A 24,520-nucleotide genomic window follows, 5' to 3' on the forward strand; every position below is an offset into this window, starting at 1 on the left:
AAATCTGGATTTAAGTCATTAGTCTGTGCTTAACAGATAACCACAAGGTGTTGAGTTCTCCTAGTACATTTATGGCAGAGGGAGCATCAGGTTCACGTGAGGCTTGTAATCATCAGCGATGCATATACACAAACAAGAAAGTAACCAAATTTCACATTAATGTCAAGGTTTGTTTAAAAGCCTAGCTGAATAAATCAGTGTCCCTTTTAATCAAGGATGACATTAGTAGGGAAACTTCAGTGAATAATACAAATCCCATTTAAAAAAAATTAAGCTCGTCTTCCTCTCTGAAGCCCCTTTCTGATGTGAAGCCTGCCATGGCATGCAAATATGGTTTATAAATCGTTACATAATTTCACTGTGCAAAGCACCAAAGTGTTACTTTGCTTACCGATGTTACTGTTATAAACCGGTTATCGTGAAAATTGTCTGGAGTTGAGTAGAACGTATGTGTAGCTGTGTAATCGTGCCCTTTTATATTGCAGAAGCCTTGGAGTCCAACGTGTGTACTTGACTTGTGACACTCTCCTTTTGTTTGTAGGCATTTTTGGTGCTTTAAATTTGTTCAGCTGAAACTGGGCTTTGACTTACTGCTTTTGTGCAGTTATTTGAAAATGTCAAAATAGCCTTTCTACTTTGCAGTAAAAACTATATTTTTCACATCAGGACTAGTCAGCTGAAGTGGTGCCCCAGACTATAGCCTCTTTCCTCTTGGAACTCTCTAGAGTTCAGCACCTGATACACTGGACTTCTAAATTAATTAAGCCATCTTAAAACTCCTCTGTCTCAGTGAATTTAGAAATCCTGTTGTAACCTAGATCCTGAGTTTAAAACTGGCTTCAATGCAGTTAAAGACCATTAGACAGGGAGTTAGGCTGGGTCTACACTACCCGCCTGAATCGGCGGGTAGAAATCGATCTCTCGGGGATCGAATTATCGCGTCTCGTCGGGACGTGACAATCGATCCCCAAATCGACGCTCTTACTCCACCAGCGGAGGTGGGAGTAAGCGCCGTCGACAGGGAGCCACGGAGGTCGATTTTGCCGCCATCCTCACAGCGGGCTAAGTCGGCTCCGATAGGTCAAATTCAGCTACGCTATTCGCATAGCTGAATTTGCATACATTAAATCGACACCCCCCCCACACCCCCCGTAATGAAGACCTGCCCTTAGACTTCCTATTCTTCAGTGCCAATTACGAATAGTAAGAGAAGTGGTCTGCAAACAGTCATCTTCTCAACTCCTTTTGCAGAGATCTGAAATAGCCTCTGAGGCCACAGATCCCTGAGTGTTGCAATCCTTAAAGGACTCAGTGTAAGTTGTCCGACAGTAGGTGGCATGTTGGTTAAGAGAAGATATTTCTGTTGTGCTCCAGTGACCGCAGGCTCTATGAACAGAATGAGGAGGGAGAGCTCAGTGCAGTACCACAAGCTTCTCTTCACTTCTGAAGAGGCTCGGCACTTCGGGTTTGCGGTTCCAGGCGTGTCCAGCGAGTGGCTTGTCTACATTACCAGCCTTTCTTTTGGGATCCTGACTGATTTTTCTGGGATCAAGAGGGCAATGTGAAGAGTACGCATTAATTAATTTTTTTGTTAGTCACTCTTGTGACTGTGGCAGTGCTGGAGAAGACAATCCTCTGTCCCCACTACAGGCAGCAGAGAAAGCTTCCCCATTAAAGTTCCTCACTCTTAATATGTAGAGGCCATCTCTTGTGTGAGAAGGGAATTCTCTCTGTAGCCTTCCAGCCTGTTGTCTCTAAGGCTGTTAGTCAATTAGTGCCATCGTAGCTTTTTTTTTTTTTTTGGTGAGGAGCACGTCTGGCCCACTGGGAGTATCCATGTGGTTCTGGGAACTGGCCACTCATTGGAAATAAACTGCAGTTTGTCAATATTTTCATTAAAGCATAAGCAATGTTTGTCAAGCTTGATTGAGACTCAAAGATTGCAGTAGATATGGGACTCTATTTCAATATCCTAAACCTTATCTCCACGGATAATACTGGTCACCTGTAACTTTAGATTTTTTTTTTTTAAGCTAACTAATTTTGTTTCACCAGAGAATTGCTGTCAGAAGTGTAAATTCAAAGTCCAGAGTTTCATTTTTAGGCAAGTAGAAAGAAAACAGCATGCAGACTAATCCCATGGGAAAGAAAGAACTCGTGCTTTAACTCTCTTCACAAGGCCTGATTAATTTAAATTTTATTTATTTATTTATTTATTTAATCAGGCCTTGTGAAGTAACTGATATTTTATGAGGCAGTGAAATACTGTTACTACTTAATAAACTGCTGCAAGGTAAAACGTTACAAATTGCTTTGCTTCTGTCTTGGATGACTATACCTCTGAGACCTAGGGACGTCTTTCCTCATCTTACATTTTTTTTTAATAAGATTCATCTCCTTTTCCTCAGTGTTGACAGGCTAAAACTGGAATCTTGGCTAAGTCAGTGTAGTGTTGCATTCTTACATTTGAAAGCAGGATTTATCTGTTGTTCACCTGGTCACAAACAACTAGTCAGCCACCATAGTGTTTTTAAAAAATACAAAATTATGTGTGTGTTTGGAAAAAATAAATTAATGGACCTATTCGTTACCACCAACAGCTTACATACATTTTGATGTAACTAGTGTTACAGAGGCTGTGAAGTCACAACAGTAGCTTTTCAATGAAGGTTGTAGGACAGTTTCTATTATGTCTGTTTTTTGCCAACCCACCCACTCCCAATTTCTGAAAAAACATTTTCTGCTTCTGCACAGAATTTCTTACGACGTCCCTTGTCGGAGTAGATTTTCATTTTGAAAGTGGGGGTTAATTGGCCAAATTGTTTTGTTATGGCACTTTAACAAGTGCTGGTTTAGCACCTTCTGAAATGTCCTAACTTTTTTGTCCACTTGTAACTTGGGAACAACTTAGTGTAAGATCTTCAGTTTTGTCTGGTCCAGAATCCTCAATGAGAGCAAGTAAGCCAGGTCCTTGGTCATCAGAGGTGTTCTCCAGGGGTGTGTGAGCCTCCACAAATAGTCAGCAGACTACAAACTCTGTTCCACCTAATCTGAGCTTTGATTTAAATGATTTTAGCCAAATGTTAGGCTTAAGTTTGTAATGGAGAATTTTAGGAGATATACTGCCTCCATCCGACTGCGCTCACTTGCTACAGCTGGCAGAAGTCCAGTAATTTCCCAACGGCTGCATCTCTTGCTGTGGGGAGGGCAGGTGATGGTGGGCAGCTTTTCACTCCCCTTTCAGTTCAGTCCCCTGGGGGGGGGCCCACACTCCCCATGTCCCTGAGTCTGAACCTCTTTCTGTCATTCCAATGAGATGAAGTCTCCATAGGGCTGATAGCCACTTGCCAGTACTGCTGGCCATTAAGGAGAATGGGATGCCCCTGCCTGATTTACTCCTGCAGGCAGAAGTATGATATTTGCACCTACAATTAACTAAGTGCAAACAGACATATGCAGATTATGCTAAGAAACTGGACACTGACTGTAGTACCAGTTCCCAGGAAAGGAAGAAGGGTATGACATTTATCTGTCTGCACTGCGGTATGTAGGCACAATAGGCGTGAGGTAATGGTATTCTAACAAGCCTACTGCTGAACTGTCTTGGTTCTTGGGTTTTATGTTGTTTTCAGTGGATTTTTGTGTTATGAAATGTGGAGAAAATAACTTGGGTTTCAAGTGTAAATGCAGTGTTCCACCCATTGTCAAATGGGGTTTAATGTTTAATTGGACATTGTCAGGTCAAATTTGTGAAAAATAAACTGCTACAAAACCAATAAAAACATTTTACATGGATCTCTTTTCAGTTCAGTGGAAATAGTTTCAACAAATATTCCCTTGTAGTGTGTTAGCTACCCAAACAGTGCAGAATTGTTATGCTAATGAACAACCAGAAAGGGAAAATGATTTGATATTTACTTAAACCAAAATAAAACCCACCACAGTAGTCTATTTTAATTGTCAAGCTAAAATACTCAAAAAGTAACCTATTGGCATAAATCATGACAAGGAAATGTAATTTTTTTAATTATTTCAGATTTAATTATAAGACATGTTTTATAACAGAGGTAAAGTAGTTTTTTAAATATGGCTTTAACCTGACAGTGTCTTATTAATCCTTGGCACTCTGCATGTTCAAATCGCAGTACAACCATTGTCTAAGCCTTAAAATGGTGCTTTGCAAGAATAATACTAAATATGTACATCTGAATCCTTGTTTATTATTCATATTTATAAATTTCCATGCCAGCAAGTTTTTATTCAAATACGAACATTAAATGAAGAAGAGTTTTACCTTCCCCCCCCCCCCCCCTCCCAATTCTCCACAAACAGAAAGAGCTAGCAGCTGATGAAGACTGCCCTAAAATGTGTGCTTACAAGTTGGTGACTATCAAATTTAAATGGTGGGGACTACAGAACAAAGTAGAAAACTTTATCCAAAAGGTAAGAGTTGCTTTTTAAATACTCTGTGGCATAGTTGTTGGATTTTTTGTTTGTTTGTTTGTTTTTTAGTAGAAGTGAAAAGTTGGGACATTTTTCTTCTATTAAAATGAAATGTTAGTGAAGACATTGATCCATTCAATTTTTCAACAAATCAAACCATTGACTTCTAAGGTCCCAAACCGGCAGCCACTTATGGCTTAACTTGACTTCTGTGAGTAGGTGCATTGATTTCATCAGAAGTACTCATGATAGTAAAGTTAAGCACATGTGTAAGTATTTGCAGGATTGGGGTCTATATGTATATGGCACTTAGGAATGTCCTTTGCTTCCATTATTCTCTCAAGTTCAAAAAAAAAATCTATTTACGTAAAACATGAGTGCTTTGATCCTTTTCCAGCAGTATGTGCACCAAAAGGCTTGTGAAAGTATCTTATTTTGGTTTTTTTGTAGCATTAAATTTTACAACGGCCACAGAGATTGAGGGATTACAAAGCAAAATGTAACATATACCAATGACTTAGTTAAAAGCTGCACCATACCTGACTGGTTAAGTGTCCAGAGGGATCATTCCCAATGTGGTCGAAAAACAAAAATGTATCTTGCAACTTGGAATGTCCATACTCTGCTAGACTAATCAAAAAGTGAAAGACCCAAATGCAGAACAGAAATTATTGCCCGAGAACTCTCAAGGTAGAACATAGACATCACTGCTGTCAGTGAAACAAGACATGCAGATGAAGGCCACTTGAGGGAAGAGGGCAGTAGTTACACTTTCTTCTGGAAAGGAAAACCAGCAAGCGACAGGTGAGTACACGGTGTTGGCTTTGCAATCAAAAACCTTCTAGCCTGACTGAGCTCCCCATTGGCGTCAACAAGCACTTTATGACCCTCCATATCCAATTGGTCAATAAGTCATTTGCCACTATCATCAGTGCATATGCACCAACTTTTGATGCTGAAGAACAGAGAGAATCCTTCTACACTGACCTTGATAAATTTTTATCAACCATTCCAAAAACAGATAAGATAATCCTCTTAGGGGACTTTAACACAAGAGTTGGCTGAGATTCTAACCTATGGAGTAGTACCATTGGGAAGGAAGGAGTGGGCAAGACCAATTCCAATGGCATCCTTCTTCTCAGGAAATGTGCAGAGTATGACCTTGTGATCACCAACATAATCTTCAGACAAAGCAACAAGTACAAAACAACTTGGCAACACCCCAGCTCAAAACAATGGCACCTCCTAGACTGTCATTGTAAGAATACAGGATCTATGAGATGTCCAAATCACCTTTGTCATGAGAGGAGTAGACGACTGCTGGACTGACCACCATCTGGTAAGGTCAGTCATGTCCATCAGGATTGCATTGAAACATAGAAAGCAATCCAAATCTCACAGATGGCAATACAACAGCCAAACCCTTCAATCCTCAGTGCACCAAGAGAACTTCCAAACATTCCTCAGTGAAAAACTGGCCATATGCACACTTGGAAATGACAACATAAGTGTCGAAGAAGGCTGGGAAGCCCTAAAACAGACCATCCATGAGGTTTGCGAGGAATCCATTGGTCTTAATACCCCCTGTCATCAAGATTGGTTAGACAACAACATTGATATTACAGCCATTTTGAAGTAGAAGAGAAAAAGCTTTTTGCAAGTGGCAAAACCAACCGCTATCCAGTCAGAAGCAGAGTTCTTTCCATCTACTCAAAGCTGAAGTTTAAAGGAGGATCCGAGAAATCAAAAACAAATGGTGGGAGGACAAAGCAAAAGAAATCCAAACATTTACTGACAGACATGATATGCAGAGCTTTTTTTTTTTTTTTTTTTTTTTTTTTTTTGAGACAAAAACCCTGTACGAACCAAGCTCATGTGGCCTCACACCTCTGAGATTCGAAGATGGTAGTGCCCTTCTTAAAGATAATTAATCCATCAAAGAGCACAGGAAGGAACACTACCAAAAGCTTCTAAATCGAGAATCAACTGTGACTGACGATACCATTGACTCCATCCCTCAGCACCCAATCTGGGAAACTCTTGCCAACCCACCAACACCTGAGTAGGTCTGCAAAGCAATTAAACAAATGAAGAACAATAAAGGACCAGACCCTGATGGCATACCAGCTGAAGTACTGAAAGTGGGGGAAGAAACACTGACTAACAAGTTTCGCTTGCTGCTCCTCAAAATCTGACGCATCGAAGAAATCCCTGGTGACTTATGTAATGCGACTGTAATCACCATTTTCAAAAAGGGAGATGGCCGACTGTGGCAACTATAGAGTCATTGCCCTCCTCTCCATCGCTGGGAAGATTCTTGCTAGAATCTTACTAAATTGCCTGCTCCCTCTTGCAAAGGAAGTACTTCCAGCGTCCCGGTGTGGCTTCAGACCATCATGAGGCACAACATACATGATTTTTGCAGACAGGCAGATCCAGGAAAAATGTCAAGAACCACACCAGAAACTGTATATGGCCTTTATTGATCTGACCAAAGCCTTCGACTCTGTCAACCGTGAGGCTCTACGGAAAATCACATCAAAGTTTGGCTGCCCAAGCAAATTTATCATGGTAAGACTTCTCCATGGCCAGATGACTGGCTCCATCCTGTGTAGTGGCGCTACCTGAGCCTTTTGTCATCCGAATTGGCACCCACCCTTTTCTTCATTTTCTTAGCAGCTATGAAAACATTAATCCAAGACGACCTACCCCAGGGCATTGGCATCCTATGTCGAATTGACAGCAACCTCTTCAACCTCCCTTGTCTCCGTGCCAGAACTAAAGTAATATCAGCAACAATAACCGAACTCCAGTACACAGATGATTGTGCTGTAGCTGCACACTCAAAGGAGAATCTTTAAACAGCCCTTAATTACTTCTCTGAAGCTTACAAAAGCCTACGGCTAACTCTGAACATCATCGGCAAAACAAAAGTTCTCCACCAGCCAGTCCCCGGTCAATCATCAGACCCAGCAAGGAAAATCTATATCGACAAAGATGAACTGGAAAATGTAGAATACTTTGCCTATCTTGGCAGCCATCTCTCACAGAGGGCAGATATAGACATTGAGATTCAGCACAGAATTCGCTGTGCCAGCCTTGCCTTTGGCAGACTGTTTCGTCGGGTGTTTATCAGTCACAACATTGAAACACACACTAGACTTTTAGTTTATAAAGCAGTTGTAAGGACCAAAAGATGCTGGGACCATGCTTGCTTTAGGCTTGTACTTGAGTTGTTTGCTCTCGTGGGAAGAGGAGCCGCACATGTCACAGATTTCAAACCAAAAAATACAAGAGGATAAACCAAGCAGAAGATCCAAAACTGTTTCCCTGGTACATGGCCTCATCACTTACGTTCTAATGTACTTGTGTTCTTTCCATCACTAACTCAAGTCAGTCCACTCCCCTTCACAGAGCGTTAGTCTGACTCTGTTTTCATTTATTGGCAGTAGCCCTAACCTTGCTTTATGTAATCAGCATAGTTTCTCCAGAATGAAGCATCCCAAAGGAGAAGAGTAGAAAAAATCCCATTAGTAGTTACTATTTACATGGCACCACATGTGTGCATGGCGTTTACAGATAACACTAGGGCAGGGTCGCTGCTCTGAGGAGCTTACTGTTTGTGTTATATGTACCTAATGTCATGACCAAAGTGAGCCACAGTCCGGGGGGTGGGGGAGTGTCAGTGAGGCAACAAAACATTCTGTGAGAGAGCTTTGGGTTGCATCCTTGAATAGTTCACTATTAGTTTTTGTGTACGTGTGTATATATAGGTACAACACAGAACTATACCTATCCATGTAATTCTAGCAAGGTAAGAAGCAGGGTTGGCAATTCTATGGTGAAAAAAGTTTGTATCATTGGTATGAGAAAACTATCTTACTTTTCAACTTGAAAGCTCTCACAGCACTACAAACTACAGGAATTGCTACAGCTGCTTTTGAATTAGACAGGTACAGCTCTTTAACAGAACAATACTACACATGGTTTAAGATTGGCAGAAATGCAATATCCAAAGGAAATCACCAGGTACCTTAAATATAGCAGACAGATGGAAATACCCAAATTGGAGCTGGTCAGGACGTAGAAGCTAACTCCTTTAACTCCTAACAAAAGGTGCCAAGGAATCCTTAATTTGACTTGCATGTGCACGGTTATCTCTCTTAAAGATGCCCTTTGCAGCAGCCAATTTTCCGTGCACCATATCTGGACATAATTCAGTTCTAATACGAGGAGGACAGAGAGGAGGCTGGGCATGTAAATGTGCCACCTACTGAATTCCCAGTGTCATTTGCTTCTTCACCTCATTTTACCACAGATGGTTTTATTACTGAGCTTGTACAGTAGCTGTGGGGTTTTTTAAAAATGGATTCTGTCCCTTATGTAGCTCATGCATTAGTGTTTTAGTTCCTGTGTGGTATGTATATTCTGTCTAGGATCAGATTCAGTGGAGTAAATGTATTTTGGAGAATGCATCCACAACCTTTACAAGTAACAAAATTGCCAAACTTTTTTCTAAGAACAAGTTGTTATTACAAAGTGCATTTCATTTTCCTTGAGAGGCAGAGAAGAAATGTGAAATCATTAACTTAGTAGTGCCATTGTGAAATAAAGAGCATGAGACTATATAGCTGCAACATCCTTTAAAATTTAACTCCATTCTCCTTTGGACATTTATTGATAAATCCTGAGCATATTTTCTAATGCTGCTTTGTCTCCTTAAAGCAAGAAAAGAGGATATTTACCAACTTCCATCGCCAGCTGTTCTGTTGGATTGACAGGTGGATTGATCTGACTATGGAAGACATCAGGAGAATGGAGGATGAAACCCAACGAGAGCTTGAAGCGGTAAGAATGCTTTGAGGGCTGTTTATAAATGTACACTCTATGGTAATTGGGGCTGTACAAGAATCAAAGAAGGCTACATCAATGGCTTGTGTCTATCCTGCCAACTCTGTGTGCTATGGGATAACACTGATAAATGCTATGCTCTTCACTGGATATCCTCCACAGAGCCACGCTCGTGGAGCTTCTGCATACCATGCTGCAAAGAGCCAGGAGCTGTTGAAATATAAATGTTTCTGGTAAGTATCCCATGTCTTGAATGCCTGCACTGAGCATCTCTTTCCACTTGTGAAAACGTTATCTATACCTAGTGCACACAATCCCACAGCTCCCTTTTCACCACTTGTCAGTCGGACCTTGGAGCTGTCCCCTCACTTCTGCATCGTGTCTTGTTTTGTTTAGTTTTCAAGTTGTAATTAGAGTTGATTTTTCCCTTTAAACGTGTCTTGAAGTGAGTGTGTCCCCCCGTCCGCCCCATGAGGACAGTTGGACTTGTCTTGATGAGCGTGATAGACATTGAGAAACTCATTCCTGAAAAAAATCTGTCATCAGAGAATTAACAAGCACTTGGTGTTGCCTCCTTCCGTGTCTTAGAGGCTATGAATGCTCATAGTCTGACTTGTCTGTATGGTCCCAGAGCGTCTGAAAGGAAGCTCATCCTTCAAGCAGTTTTCTCCCTCTTCTGTCAGATGCTGAGGAACACAACAAGCTAGGAAAGGACCTTTCTGCTGCAAAGTCATTTTTCAGGCTGTGGTTCTCCCACTGTGAGCATTTTTCTGTAAATTCTAAGCCTCTCCGATTTTTTAGCATATGCCAAAGCTACAGTTCTTCTTCGAGTGCTTGCTCATATCCATTCCATTAGGTGTGCGCGCGCTGCGTGCACGATCGTCGGAAGATTTTCTACCCTAGCAACACCGGCGGGTCGGCTGTGGAGCCCCCTAGAGTGGCGCCTTCATGGCGCTGAATATATACCCCAGCCGACCCGGCGCCCCCTCAGTTCCTTCTTACCGCCCCTGACGGTCGTTGGAACTGTGGAGCGCGGCATAGCTGTCCTCCACTCTCCCTAGCTTTGTTCTTGTTCATAGTTGTAGTTATAGTTATAGTTCTAAAGTTGTAGTTAAATAGTTAGTAGTTTCAAGTTGTTTTAGTTGTTATAATAGTCCAGGGGACTAAGGGGGTCGTCTCCCCCTTTCTCCCCCGGCCGCGGGCTCGGGCTCATGCCCAAAGCTCCCGGCTTCAAGCAGTGCGCCTCCTGCGCTAAACCTATGCCCACGAGCGACCCGCACGACTCCTGTCTGAAGTGCCTGGGAGAGTCCCATCAAACAGATAAGTGCAAGATCTGTAAGGCCTTCAGACCCAGGACCAAGAAGGAGCGGGACTTTCGGCTCCGGCAACTCTTGATGGAAGCGGCACTTAGTCCAGACGCTCCATCTACAAGTCAGGCCCCGGCACCCAGCGCCTCGGTGCGCAGTGCTCCGGCGGCATCGGCCACGACGACCACGCGAGTGGTGTCGGACAAGCCGCCCCGGCACCGGACCTCGTCGGCACCGCAAGTGCAGCAAGTGCCTCGACGCCGGTCATTATCCCCGGGGCATAAAAAAGCCCATAAGACGGGGACCTCCGCGCCGAAGACGCCGGCTCCCCCAGTACCGGGGGTAGAGCCGCGTCCGCCGGTGGAGCACCGGAAACAGGTGCCTCCAGCACCGTCGACTCCGGCACCGAGGCCGTCGAGTCCGGTGCAGATAGCGTCTCCACCGAGGCCGGCGGTGATACAATGCCTCCCGTCGACTCCAGAGACCTTCACGGCGGCGAGAGACTTAATAGCTCTCACGGAGCCGGCACCGCCTCAACCACCGGCACCGACGGCACCGTTAACTCGCCCGGTCCAGTCGAGAGGGAAACCTGCACTAATCCGCCCTCCATCACAAGGGCTGGAACCTCGGCACCCATCCAGGTCCCGAAGCAGGTCCCCACGCCGCTCGCAGTCCCGGCACCGAATATCGCCTCGGCACCGGTCGTACTCGCGGCCAAGATCTTCTTCGAGACAACGCTCTACGTCTCGGCGCCGCTATGATCGTCGGCACCGATCGACGTCGAGACGTAGTTCTCGGCACCGCTATGGCCGACGCTCGACGTCGAGAGGCCGCTCCCGGCACCGGGCATACTCCAGGTCCTCGTCGAGGTCCAGATCTGACTCCCGGCACCGACGAGGTCATCGGCACCGATCGCGGTCCCGGCACCGATCGCCGGCACCGCGTAGAGATAGATCTCCGGACCGGCACCGTGCGGCACCGCAGACCGCGGGAATCGCCTCGACGCTCTCGGCACCGCCGTGGCCATCGAGATCGGTATCCCACTCATCGGAGGACCTCTCGAGATCGGCATATCCCCCTCAAGGGCAAGCCGAGGAACAGGACTTGGGCCATTGGCGGGAGATGGCAGAGGACCATTCTCATGGCCCATCTCATTGGTCATTCTGGACCCCGTGGGCGTACCATCAGGAGCAAGGGGCTCCAATACCCTCGACCTCTTGCTCGGGTCATTCCGTTAGAAGGGCCCCGGAGTCCACAATCTCTCGGCCTCCGCCAGGGGACATGGAGGCTTCCGTGTCCGTACCGCCTGACGCCCTGGACCCAGGCGCAGGTGACGCTCCGGCCCAGGAACAGGAAGACCAGGACCAGCCCTTGGATCCCGTTCCACCGGAGGCATCTTCCTCTTCTTCGCCGGACGAGGCAGTGGCGGGCACATCGTGCACGGGCCCACCTCCAATAGATCTTCGGGCTCACCAGGATCTTCTGCGCAGGATGGCCCGTAATATGGACCTGCAGGCGGAGGAGGTAGTGGAGGTGCACGACCCGATAGTGAATATCCTCGGAGCGGATGCCCCATCGAGGGTAGCGTTACCCCTGATCCGCACGATACAAAACAATGCGGATACGATATGGCAAACTCCTGCCTCTATCCCACCCACAGCGAGAGGGGTGGAACGGAAATACTTTGTCCCGTCGAAGGACTACGGGTACTTGTATACCCACCCACAACCGTGTTCACTGGTGGTGGCATCAGTGAACGCACGAGAGCGCCACGGCCAGCAGGCTGCAGCGCCAAAATCAAAAGAGGCCAAACGGCTCGATTTGTTTGGCCGTAAGGTTTATTCAGCCGGAGGGCTGCAACTTAGAGCGGCAAACCAACAGGCACTGCTGAGCCGCTACAATTTTAACTCCTGGAACTCCATGGGGAAGTTTAAGGAGTTGATTCCCCAGGAGTCCAGGGAAGAGTTTGGAGCCATGGTAGAGGAGGGTAAGAAGGTGGCTCGAACCTCCTTGCAGGCCTCCTTGGACATAGCAGACTCGGCTGCGAGGACCATGGCTTCGGGTATCGCTATGCGGAGGATCTCCTGGCTTCAAGTTTCGGGTTTGCCTCCGGAGCTGCAGCAAACCCTACAAGATTTGCCCTTTGAGGGACATGGTTTGTTCTCAGACAAGACGGACTCTCGCCTGCAGAGCCTCAAGGACTCGAGAACAATCATGCGCTCCCTGGGGATGCATGTTGTGGGCCCTCAGCGCAGACCATTTAGGCCGCAGCCTCAGCGCTTCTACCCCCCCCCGCCTCGTCAGAGACAAGACTCGGTCCGGAGGCGAGGGCGAGGTGGTAGGAGACGGTGGACTGGCCCTCAACCCGGCCAGAACCAGGGGCCACCTAGACCACCTTCAGGCCCCAGACAAAACTTTTGAAGGTGCGGTCGAGGACGGTGCACCAGTCATCCCCCAGGATTCAGCCCCCTCCTTTCGGGATCGTCTCTCCCACTTCCACCATGCTTGGTCCCTTATAACTTCGGACCGTTGGGTCCTCCGCACGGTGGAAGAGGGATACGCTATCCAGTTTTCTTCTATCCCCCCCTCCCACCCCCCCTCCCCGTCCCTCTTCAGGGACCCTTCTCACGAGCAACTTCTTATACAGGAGGTCTCTACGCTCCTGGCCATGGGGGCCATAGAGGAGGTTCCGATAGAGTTAAAGGGCAGGGGATTTTACTCCCGTTATTTCCTGATCCCCAAGTCCAAAGGAGGTCTACGGCCCATCTTGGACTTGCGCGGACTCAACAAATTCGTAGTAAAGTTGAAGTTCCGCATGGTCTCTTTGGGGGCCATTATCCCTTCCCTCGATCCTGGAGACTGGTTCGCCGCCCTCGACATGAAAGACGCATACTTTCACATCTCAATTTACCCACCTCACAGACGCTTCCTGCGATTCGTGGTAAACACGGTGCACTACCAATTTGCAGTCCTTCCCTTCGGCCTATCCTCGGCCCCAAGAGTGTTCACGAAATGTATGGCTGTCGTGGCAGCGTACCTTCGTCGGCAAGGGATACAGGTGTTCCCGTACCTAGACGACTGGCTGGTGCGCGGTCGCACCAAGGAGCAAGTTCAAGCTCACGTCCACAGAATAGTGCACACATTCAACGAGTTGGGCATCCTACTCAACAAAGACAAATCCACTCTAGAACCTACCCAGAGAATAGAATTCATCGGCGCAGTTCTAGACTCCAGACGTGCACAAGCCATCCTGCCAGACAACCGCTTTGGCACCATCACGAACCTCATTCAAGGGCTCAAGGCCTTCCCAACTACCACGGTGAGGTCGTGCCTTACCCTGCTGGGTCACATGGCTTCATGCACGCACGTAACCAGGCATGCCAGACTTCGGCTTCGCCCACTTCAAACCTGGGTGTCATCAATATACCGTCCACATCGGGACACCCTGAACATGGTGGTCACGGTCCCGAACTCGATCCTGGCCTCCCTCACCTGGTGGCTAGATCACAATGTGGTCTGCGAGGGGATGCCATTTCACGCCCCACAACCCTCTCTGCACCTGGTCACAGACGCGTCATCTCTGGGTTGGGGCGCCCATCTCAACGAACACCATACCCAAGGCCTGTGGACTGCATCCCAGTTAGCCCTGCACATCAATGTTCGGGAACTGATGGCGGTGCGCCTGGCGTGCCAGGCATTCCTCAATCTCCTACGTGGCCGCTGTGTGTTAGTTCTCATCGACAACACCACGGCCATGTTTTACATCAACAAGCAAGGAGGAGCACGTTCGTCAATTCTATGCCAAGAGGCCATTCGCCTGTGGGACTTCTGCATCGCCCACTCAATCCATCTCACGGCATCGTTCCTCCCTGGAGTCCAGAACACTCTAGCGGACCGACTCAGCAGGTCCTTCCAGACGCACGAGTGGTCTATCCGTCCGGACATCATACATTCCATCTTCCAGAGGTGGGGGTTTCCCCAGATAGACCTGTTTGCATCTCGAGACAACAGAAAGTGCCACGTGTTCTGCTCCCTACAAGGTCGAGCTCCGGGCTCCCTCTCGGATGCGTTTCTCCTTCCCTTTGAAGACCACCTGTTTTATGCCTTCCCTCCGTTTCCTCTGGTCCACAAGGTACTGCTCAAATTGCGCAGAGACCAGGCACAGGTAATTCTGATCGCTCCAGCGTGGCCGAGACAACATTGGTACACCACACTGTTGGAACTCTCGGTTCAGACACCGATCCCGCTTCCATTATGTCCGGATCTCATATCTCAGGACCACGGTCGGCTGCGTCACCCCGACCTGCAATCACTCCACCTCACGGCGTGGCTGCTCCATGGTTCACCCAGGCAGAGCAGCAATGCTCGCACTCTGTCCAACAGATTCTGCTGAGCAGTAGGAAGCCCTCAACACGCACCACGTACCTGGCCAAGTGGAAGCGGTTCTCCTGTTGGTGCGAACAACGAGCCACGTCCCCGTTGCAGGCACCCATTCCTCTCATATTGGAATATCTCCTCTCCCTAAAACTGCAAGGGTTGGCGATATCTTCAATCAGAGTTCACCTGGCTGCTATATCAGCCTTTCACCCCGGGGAACTCGCGTCCTCGGTATTCTCTAACCCGATGGTCGTTAGATTCCTCAAGGGCTTAGACCGGACGTACCCACAACAGCGTCAGCCCGTCCCGACGTGGGACCTTAATCTGGTCCTCTCCAAACTCACAGGTCCTCCATTCGAACCACTAGCCACCTGTTCACTTTTGTACCTGTCCTGGAAGACAGCCTTCCTCGTAGCCATCACCTCAGCAAGGCGAGTTTCTGAACTCAGGGCACTTACATCCGAGCCCCCTTATACAGTTTTCCATAAGGATAAAGTGCAGATTCGTCCACATCCTGCCTTTCTCCCTAAGGTGGTTTCTCCATTTCATATCAACCAGGACATATTTCTCCCGGTCTTTTATCCCAAACCACATGCCACTCGCCAGGATCAACGTTTGCATTCCCTGGACGTAAGAAGGGCCCTGGCCTTCTATTTTGACCACACAAAGCACTTTAGAAAGACGATATATAGAAACTTTAGAAAGGGGTATATATTCAGCGCCATGAAGGTGCCACTCTAGGGGGCTCCACAGCCGACCCGCCGGTGTTGCTAGGGTAGAAAATCTTCCGACGATCGTGCACGCGGCGCGCGCACACCTAATGGAATGGATATGAGCAACACATCTCGAAGAACAACAGTTACAACGGTGAGTAACCGTCTTTTTGAACTTTGTAAGGTGCTTTCTGACCGCCTTATTGCCCAGCACCCATTTGCCTTGCCGTCTTTCTCCTAGCACTCTGGTTCTGCTCAGTAATGAGATGTGAGACTTCAACACATTTGGGCTGCCAGAGACCTAGAAATAGTCTGGCTTTCTCGCCACAGACCCAGTATTGCTATTAATACTAGTTCTTCTCCAATACAAACTGTTGCTCAGGTCAAACAGACCTACTTTGCTATTGATATGAACACTATCTTTGACTCGCCCATCCCCAGTGTTACCCTGGGCACGTGTGGCTAGATCAGCCTTATCCACTGCTGTTTGCATTGTGGGGAAATGTTTTTGAGGAGGAATAGAGATGCTTCTGCTCATCCCCATGAACATGAGCCCAACAAACCTTCCTAACCTGGGAGTTTGGACCAGCTCTGCTCTGGAGACTGGAGAGGTTGTAGGAATCCGTCTTTTAGCACAGGAGTCCCTGAGATCGGCTTTGATCAGCTCTTAATAAAAGGCCAGATAACCATCACTCTGCTCACCCTTACAAGACACTTGATTCTTGGACCATTGGATGGGCTCAGTCTTGTATGTCTTAGCCGTATGGAATGCCAACTACAGTACATGACCACCTGATGCTGAGAAATGTCTCTGTCAAAATATTCTCTTTTTTGGATAAACTACAGATCATTGGTTTCAGAATGGCAAATTACGTTGCCCCATTGACCGAGGGTTTGCTAGACTTTTTTTTCAGATCACAGAATTGGGTATTGCCTTGATTACCTTTAGTAGTTAAGTGCCTGCTGTATTCCTGAGCCGTCTTAGATATCTGACCTTCCTTTAAGAGTTAGTACTAGTATAATACAGGATGACTGGAATTTCCTACTCACAGACCTGTAGATGGCAACAAACCCAACCACCTTCAGGACAAAATATGGAGAGACTATCAGACAGCCAAGGCCAGACGCAGTTTCCAAAGGCCACATGCTTAATATTTATACTGCTTACTGTATTTTTCACTCCATGCATCCGATGAAGTGGGCTGTAGCCTACGAAAGCTTTTGCCCAAATAAATTAGTTAGTCTCTGAGGTGCCGCAAGGACTCCTCGTTGTGCCCAATAATGGCTCTCAGCAATATGCCTTTTTTCAAGCAAAATTTCGCAATCAAGATGGCTCAGAACCATTAGGCAGGTTACTCAGACAGTGTTCAACTGCATGTTTGAAATAGGAGAGATCTGTGTTGCCTTTGAGGGGCAAAATGCCCCATTTACTAACCCTATAGCGAGAGTGGATGGAAGAAATGTATTTGTCTGTTTACTCTGGTTCTAAATGCCTTCCCATATTTCCTAACTTTTAAGCCAAGGGAAAATAAACTGGCTGGCTGTTTTATCAACGCAGCTGGGTGCAAAATGTCCTTCCCCTTCAAGTAAGGCAAAAGAAGGGGCTGCTTTGGCAGATCCCAAAAACACTTTTTGGAATAAGATGGATATCTCCCTCTCCTTATGAACACTTCTGCCTAGATGCCAATATGAAAGTGGATGCTTGTTGTGGTAGGACATCTCTACATTATTTCCAAAAGAAATAATTTCTGAATTTCCCCTTGTACTCCCACTTTATCCCAAACTGACGAGTTTGGGAAACTGTTTCATTAGTAGGGATCTGTGAAAGAGGAAGTGGTTTCCTATCTGTAAGGAGTTCATCGGAAGGGTTGTCTTTATTTTTTTTTTTTTTTTTAACAACAACCTCAGTTCCTAATCTGGTATGAGCCAGACATCATCCAGTCCCTCTGGGAAAGAGGGAAATATAGTATGAGGTGTGCACACCGCAGGTATGTGTAGGACAAGCCTCAGAGATCATGGAAAACTTCCCTAAACCTTCCCCTTTTTGTGTCTGCATGGACTGTAGATGCTTGTCTTTGTGGAGGAGGCTACCCGTTGATAGATATTTCATAGGTGAGTAATTGCTTTTTTGACTTTGCAAAAGTGATCTCAAAGATCAAATGTTCAGATTCACAAATGTTTCACATAAATAGAATGTGCTCTCTGATCTTTTACTTCCAGAAGTACATGCTAGTTTGTGAAGATTTTCCGCTAGCTGGCTTAAAAGAACATGGGCTAAAGAGAAATTACCAGTAACTTTTCTGTTTGTGTTCACTGCTATGTAACTACTTACATGTTGTCAGTCTACTAGCAAATACTTTAATCCCTAAAATATTTGCTGTACATTAGCTCTTATCTGCCATACTGAAGTTAAACCTGGTTTTCTTGCTTTCAAGATATAACTTTTAACCTCGTCTTTTTTTCAGGATTGTGTCAGTCCTGGAAGCTGGCTTTTACTTCCCTTTTCATTCCTTGCAGAATAAAGCAGATGGTTTTGTCTCTCAAGATTTAGTAGATTTAAAGCTCCTCATGATAACTTATTAAATTATTTTTTTTCAAATGTGTACTCTGGTGACCAGGGCTGGCTCTAGGCACCAGCCTGGCAAGCAGGTGCTTCGGGTGGCCGCTCCGGAGAGGGGCGGCACGTCCAGCTATTCGGCGGCAATTTGGCGGACGGTCCCTCACTCCCACTCGGAGCGAAGGACCTCCTGCCAAATTGCCGCCGCAGATCATGATCGTGGCTTTCTTTTCTTTTCTTTTCTTTTCTTTTGGATGGGGCTGCCAAATCCCTGGAGCCGGCCCTGCTGGTCACTGTTTAAAAAACGTGTGGTCTTGTAGCTGGAATATCTTATTGTGAGCCACGTAGAAAGGGTTGGCTCCTGCTGTTTTAAATACTCTTACCGCTCTTTCTTTACTAACATCATAGAGGTATCTGCAGGCACCTACAAAACACATTCCAAGAAGATTTTTGTGATGGGGGTATCCTCGTGAGGGACCTAAGGGTGGGTAGAATGTAACTGCGCATTGGGTCACTCACAATATAAGTTGAACATTCCTTTTAATTTTATCCCCAAAGAATTTCTGCTCTCCACGTGCCACATTTAACTAGCCACTTGCTGAAATGTTGTGGCAAATGGTAATTTTCACTATGTGGTCTGACTCTGTGAACACCCAGAGCACTTCTGCCAAATTAGACCCTCTCCATCAGCTGACTGCTGGACAGTGCGGATCCTAATCAGAGCATAAGAAGGAAGCAGCTTGAAACTGCCAAAATTGTGATCCTTCAGCCCTGAGAAATAGTAGCAGTGCTGTATGCTTCAAGCCGTTTGGTATAGGCTTCAGATGGCCCTTAGGAACTGAGAGGCTGCCTCCCTTTACAGCAGCTGTCCATTGCTCACTCTGACTTTCCTGTCCTACTGTATGCCCCTTCCACCTAGCTGCCTCCACTCCTTCGGCTGGACCTGGGACTGGCTCTGAGCCATTTAGTTCTCCTAATAACCTGGTGACCGGTTCTTTATTTGGTAGCTCACCGTTTTATTTTACATTTAGATGCGTAAGAAGGGTTCCGTTCGAGGCACAGTGGCTGCTGACGTCTAGTGGAATCCTCTGTAGGTTCAGAGGCAAAATCAAGCTGTGTAAGTGAATTCCTGGGGGAGAGGAGGAATCCTTTCTGGTGATGGGTGTTACTGGCGGAACAACTATTCTAGAGCGGTGCAGCCAGATTCCTTTCTTGGGACTGAGCTCCTGCTGCTCCCCTGCTCTGACCAATCAGCAGCAGGACAGCAGCCCCATGGCTAGGATTCATTTGAGACCTTCCGCATGCGTTTGGCACCATGATGGGCTCTGGGCACATGCTCCATTCAGTCCGTAGGATGCTGTAATTTGGCACAAGCTAGCTATCACGTCGTACTTTATGCTTGTCTGGTGCAAGAGCTCAAAGTGCAGGCTCTACCGTTTGTCTCCTGACGTGTGTTTTGGCTTCAGGACACTTAGGCTCCAAAGCCTGCAAGAGGCTTCCTGGACAGAGTGACATTTTGCTGCTCTATTAGACCCTCTTTGTGGTTAAAGAAAATATAACTGCATTTAGGAAAAACTGTGCAATCAAAATGGGTGTGTGGAGGGGACGCCAGTCTATTTCCCAGATCAAGAAAAAAAACCCTAAAATGCTGCTGCCCGGGACTAATTTCCTCAAGTCCAAACCTTTATATTCACACCCAGTACCTTAATGTTCATATTTCCTGCTCTGAGCATTTTCTCACCTGCCTTTAATGGTGGATCCTGTATTTGCAGCTAACTTCAAATCCCAGAGATCCAGCGTATGGGAGTGCTTTGTACTTATTTCCATTGTTTGATGTCTGAGTTGCTGTTCTAATCACAAGACTGATGTCCAATCGAAAAGATTCCCTAGAAAATTTGAACTGATATAATATGATCCAGCTCAATGCTGGTGAAGGTTTGACTGCGCTGCACTAACTCTTTTTCTTAGAGAATTAGTAAAATCTGCATTTTTAGAGTTTAATTTTACTGGAGTAACTGTTAGCACTTATTGTATCTTTTGTTTTTTCTACAGTTACGTAATCAAGGCCAAGTGAGAGGAACAAGTGCTGCCAATGATGAATGATAATGGATCTGACCTGTCACTTGCAGTGTTGATATACAGATGTGTGTGTGGATGCATGATTATCTGTATATAATTATATATACATACACGCATACTGAGGGGCTGTTACAGTTTCTCCAGGGTACTATACCCACCTTCAGCAATGATACAAAGAAACTGCTTTCATTATAAATACCTGAAGCAAATACAAATTGACTGAGTAGTGTCATTTAAAGGATAAATTGACTGCAGAATTATGCTAACTGGTATGTTTCCTGAATGTCAGTACTGGACCAATTTATTCCCTACCTTTGTTTTATTCCCCTCTTGAATCACTCTGCTATAATTTGCCTCTCTCATTATAAGCCAACAAATTCAGATAAAGTAATTTTCAGTTTTGTGTTTTCCCTATGTGATTTTGGAATTGGAACTATGAATGTATTTATACCTATTTATTTCTGGATTGTCATCTAAGTCAAATCAGAAGATTTTTTTCTATTGGCGAGAATTGGAAGACTTTTGCTGTTGAATGAGGAATACAATAATGGCCCAACTTTTACCCATCTTGCTGAAAGAAATCACCTTTTTATTGGAGTTTTGTACATTGAAATTCAAATGTTTTCTTCATTAAAAATTGGCAAAATTAAGGAAAAATGGCTTGTGATTTATAACAGTTTGAACAGAACAATTTTCCAGGAGGCTTTCAGACAAAATAACTGACAATACCGGTATTGAGCCTTTAAAGGCTGTGTAGTTTAATTGAAGGTGTAACACTTCCCTAGAATAACATTTATTTCTGAAATTAATTTTTTTTCAAAGTTTTCATTTGGAAACTATGCAAATGGTCTCAATTTCACACGGATTGCGCAATGGAATAGAACGGTGACTTTTAGCTCTTTTCATGTTGAAAATTCACTTTTAAAAAAAGATGTTCACTTTCAGATATGATGAAAGTTTAAATTGTAGCATCTGATGTTTCTCTGATTTATTAGAAGTAGACATAAAAGGAAAGATGGTATAATAAAGGCCTTTTTTAGATAGTTCTCAAATAGTAAGTTGTCTTCATGATTTTTTTAAAGAAAATATTCCAATGGATCATATCATAGATTTATTATCAAAATGCTTGTTAAATCAGGAACAACTTATTTTAGGACCACTAGTTAGGTAAGGTTTCCTCCCAGAAGCCTCTGTAGGGCGAGGTTTGCTGAAGGATCTGTCTAGTTTTTCAACCCCACACCCACACCAGACACTTGGGAATAATTGCTTATTTAATTAGAATCACTCTCGCTATCAGCTTTCTTCCTTTACAGTCAGTGGCAAAACTCTCATTGACTTCAGGGGAGCAGATCAGGCTTTGAATATGACTAGCCCACCTAGTGCATCGCCTGTAATGACGGTCAGACAAGTGGACATGGATTTTTTTTGTATGTCTGTACTGTATTATTGCCTCACTATCTTCCATGCTACAAGGTCAGTCTTTGGTTAGTCCTTCCTCGCCTAGCAATGAAAATAGATGTCTATTCTCTGTACCAGCAGAAGATTGGTTTTGTAAAAACTTTTAAACCATGTTTATATAACTTGCTACAAGGAGGGTTTTTGCAAATTTGTGAAACTAAGGGCTGAGTTCTCTTTTCAGTGCAGGAATGTAACTCCCACTCTCACCAATGGGAGCCAGAATACATTCCAAGGAGGGAAAGGAACCCCTATCGTTTTCATGGCTTTTGGACTAGCTATGAAAATTTGAGGGAACTTTGTAGTGAATGTAAATGTTTAGTTTACTTTGGCAGTCTCTGATGTGAACTACAGTAAAACAGTCAATGAAATGTAATTAAATAAATTTGATCATAAAAATCCCTTGTCGTGTCTTGGGTATCATTAATGTCACTTTGTGGATTTCTCATATTGCCATTTTAATTCTCTCGATCTGTGGAAATTGTAAGAGATGGTTAAAAATCTGATGCTCTTCTTTCATTTAAGCTGAAAAAGAAAAAAAATTCAAATACCAATGGAAAGCCTTGAAATACTTGGAATCCAAACTGAGTAATATAAATATTGAGGTGAAATCTTATTGGTAGTTGTGGAGTGTACTGTTTAACTGATCGTGTTGCTGCAGTGCTGTATTGTGTGTGTTCTGCTGATAACTGATCCTTTTTTGCTGGTCACCTTAGGAATTATTTGTCTGGAAACAATGGCACAGTCTGCAATAGAAAATAGGAACCCCTCAAAGTAACTAGAACAGTTTGGTCACTGATGTGGACAGGGCCGAAATTTCTTCAATCTCAATACAGAAAGCATGATCATCCCCTTCCTAACAGTTTAGTCATGTTTTCTGCAAGTTATTGCAGTAGCATTCAAAGGTCCACTGAGGATCCTATCGTGCTAAGCTTTTGTGCAGATGCAAAGGAAGACAGCTTCCATGCCCAGAAGAGCTTGTGCTTTTGTTGCATCTTGTTTCAAATTACATTTTAATGGACAATAGTTGGCAGGTTCCTATGTGCACCCTAACAGAAGTGATTGTGCAGGAGGGATTTCAAGGAAAAGGGTAGTGACTTCACCAAGTTCAGGAGGAATGTTCCACATGCGAGGAGTGGTATGGAGAAAATGAACATGCTTTGGAAGAGACAGACGGGTAGATAGCTGAGGCTGACGACATTGATTGTTGTTTTTCTCTCATATCACACTGTCAAATTACAGCTATGCGGGGCTGGGGGAAGCAGCCCTACTGTTACAGCAGACACAGCATTAATGGAGGCCTGGGTTGGTTTGGTTTTGCAAAAGCTCTTCCAAGGCTGATACCCTATCAGGACTGGCATGGGAATATGGCTACACAGGGATAAAAAACCTGCCACTGGCCCAAGTCAGCTGACTCGGGCTCATGGTGTTGGGCTCTGGGGCTGAAAAATCACTGTGTAGACAGTCAGGTTTGGGGTGGAGGGTACCAGAGCTCAGGCTCTAGCCTGAGCCAAAACATCTACACAGTGATTCTTAGCCCCGCAAGCCTGTCAGCTGACCCAGACCAGCTGTAGCATTGCCATGGTTCTTTGATCCCCGTGTAGACGTATCCTTAAAGCCCAGTTCATGCTTAAGGACAGTGCATCGTATTTCCACATCCTTTGACCTGTGGCTGCTGGCAGTGTTCTAGCGAATTCTGTGCTCATACATGACAGGAAGCAGGAAAGCATGACCACTGTGGTCATGGTAATAGCAGTGTGCTCAGAGGAGCTGCTAATTCACGTTGGTTTTAAGGCAGGGATAGCCATAAGACTATTCCCATGCATGTTTCAGCGCCTGTCGTGGGGGCAGTAATGTTGTGGGGTGATGGGCCAGCTGCAATTGGAAGTGTATGCGTAAAGACTGAAATAATCCGGACTCACCAGCTCACTCCTCCCTGCCCTGCTCTGACAGATGCCTCAGTAAGTGGATGAGCCTTTGACCGTGCCATGAAGGGCAGCCCTGGGCTCTGCTAGCCCAAAGGGAAATCAAATTCTAGTGCTAAGGGCATTGTCCAGTGAGCTCTGTGCCCCTGTTATTTAAATCTAGGGCTATTGGATTGGGCATTTTGGTGAGTCTCTGCTGCTGCAAAATTGTGGGGGAGAAGACATCTTGGGTAGACTGAACCCAAACCAGGCAAGTCTTGTATAGATTAATCGGCAGCTTCAGCTTGCACTGGGGAAGTAACAGAAAGCTAGTAGAGCCTTTGGCCCACTGCGGGGATCGGCAACCTTTGGCATGTGGCCCGTCAGGAAAATCCGCTGGTGGGCCAGGACGGCTTGTTTACCTGCAGCATCCACAGGTTCGGCCGATTGCAGCTCCCACTGGCCGCGGTTTGCTGTTCCAGGCCAATGGGGGCTGCAGGAAGTGGCGACCAGCACATCCCTTATTCACACCGTTTCCCACACCGCCCATTGGCCTGAAACGGCGAACCGCTGCCAGTGGGAGCTGCGATCGGCTGAACCTGCGGACGCTGCAGGTAAACAAACCACCCCGGCCCGACAGCGGATTTCCCTGACGGGCCACATGCCAAAGGTTGCCGATCGCTGGCCTAGTGATTGTTAAATTTACACTGTGGGTGATGCTGTTCAACAGGTGTCAGCTATGTTCTGTGCTAGCTGGAGACCTAGTTACCTCCAGGCAAAGCCTCACATAGTTGGTATAGAAGGAAGTGATAATGGGTAACATTGGCCAGACCT

The 24,520-nt window shown here is 45.7% G+C and overlaps 1 protein-coding gene across 2 annotated transcripts in view; it reads left to right on the forward strand.

Moving 5' to 3' along the window:
- PITPNB (phosphatidylinositol transfer protein beta) overlaps window positions 1–22,184 on the forward strand; it is an 81,279-nt gene extending 59,095 nt beyond the window's left edge. The window contains exons 7-10 of one of the 2 annotated variants that reach the window (XM_034790985.1): window positions 4,333–4,443; window positions 9,169–9,291; window positions 19,280–19,365; window positions 20,301–22,184. In XM_034790985.1, coding sequence (XP_034646876.1) covers window positions 4,333–4,443; window positions 9,169–9,291; window positions 19,280–19,327 — 282 coding nt within the window. In that variant the 3' untranslated portion in view covers window positions 19,328–19,365; window positions 20,301–22,184. The remainder of the gene's footprint in view (window positions 1–4,332; window positions 4,444–9,168; window positions 9,292–19,279; window positions 19,366–20,300) is intronic. The other variant, XM_034790984.1, reaches the window with a different exon arrangement.
- Window positions 22,185–24,520: the final 2,336 nt, after the last annotated feature.

Source organism: Trachemys scripta, chromosome 15 (genome assembly GCF_013100865.1).
Source record: "Trachemys scripta elegans isolate TJP31775 chromosome 15, CAS_Tse_1.0, whole genome shotgun sequence".
NCBI classification, from domain to species: domain Eukaryota; kingdom Metazoa; phylum Chordata; order Testudines; family Emydidae; genus Trachemys; species Trachemys scripta.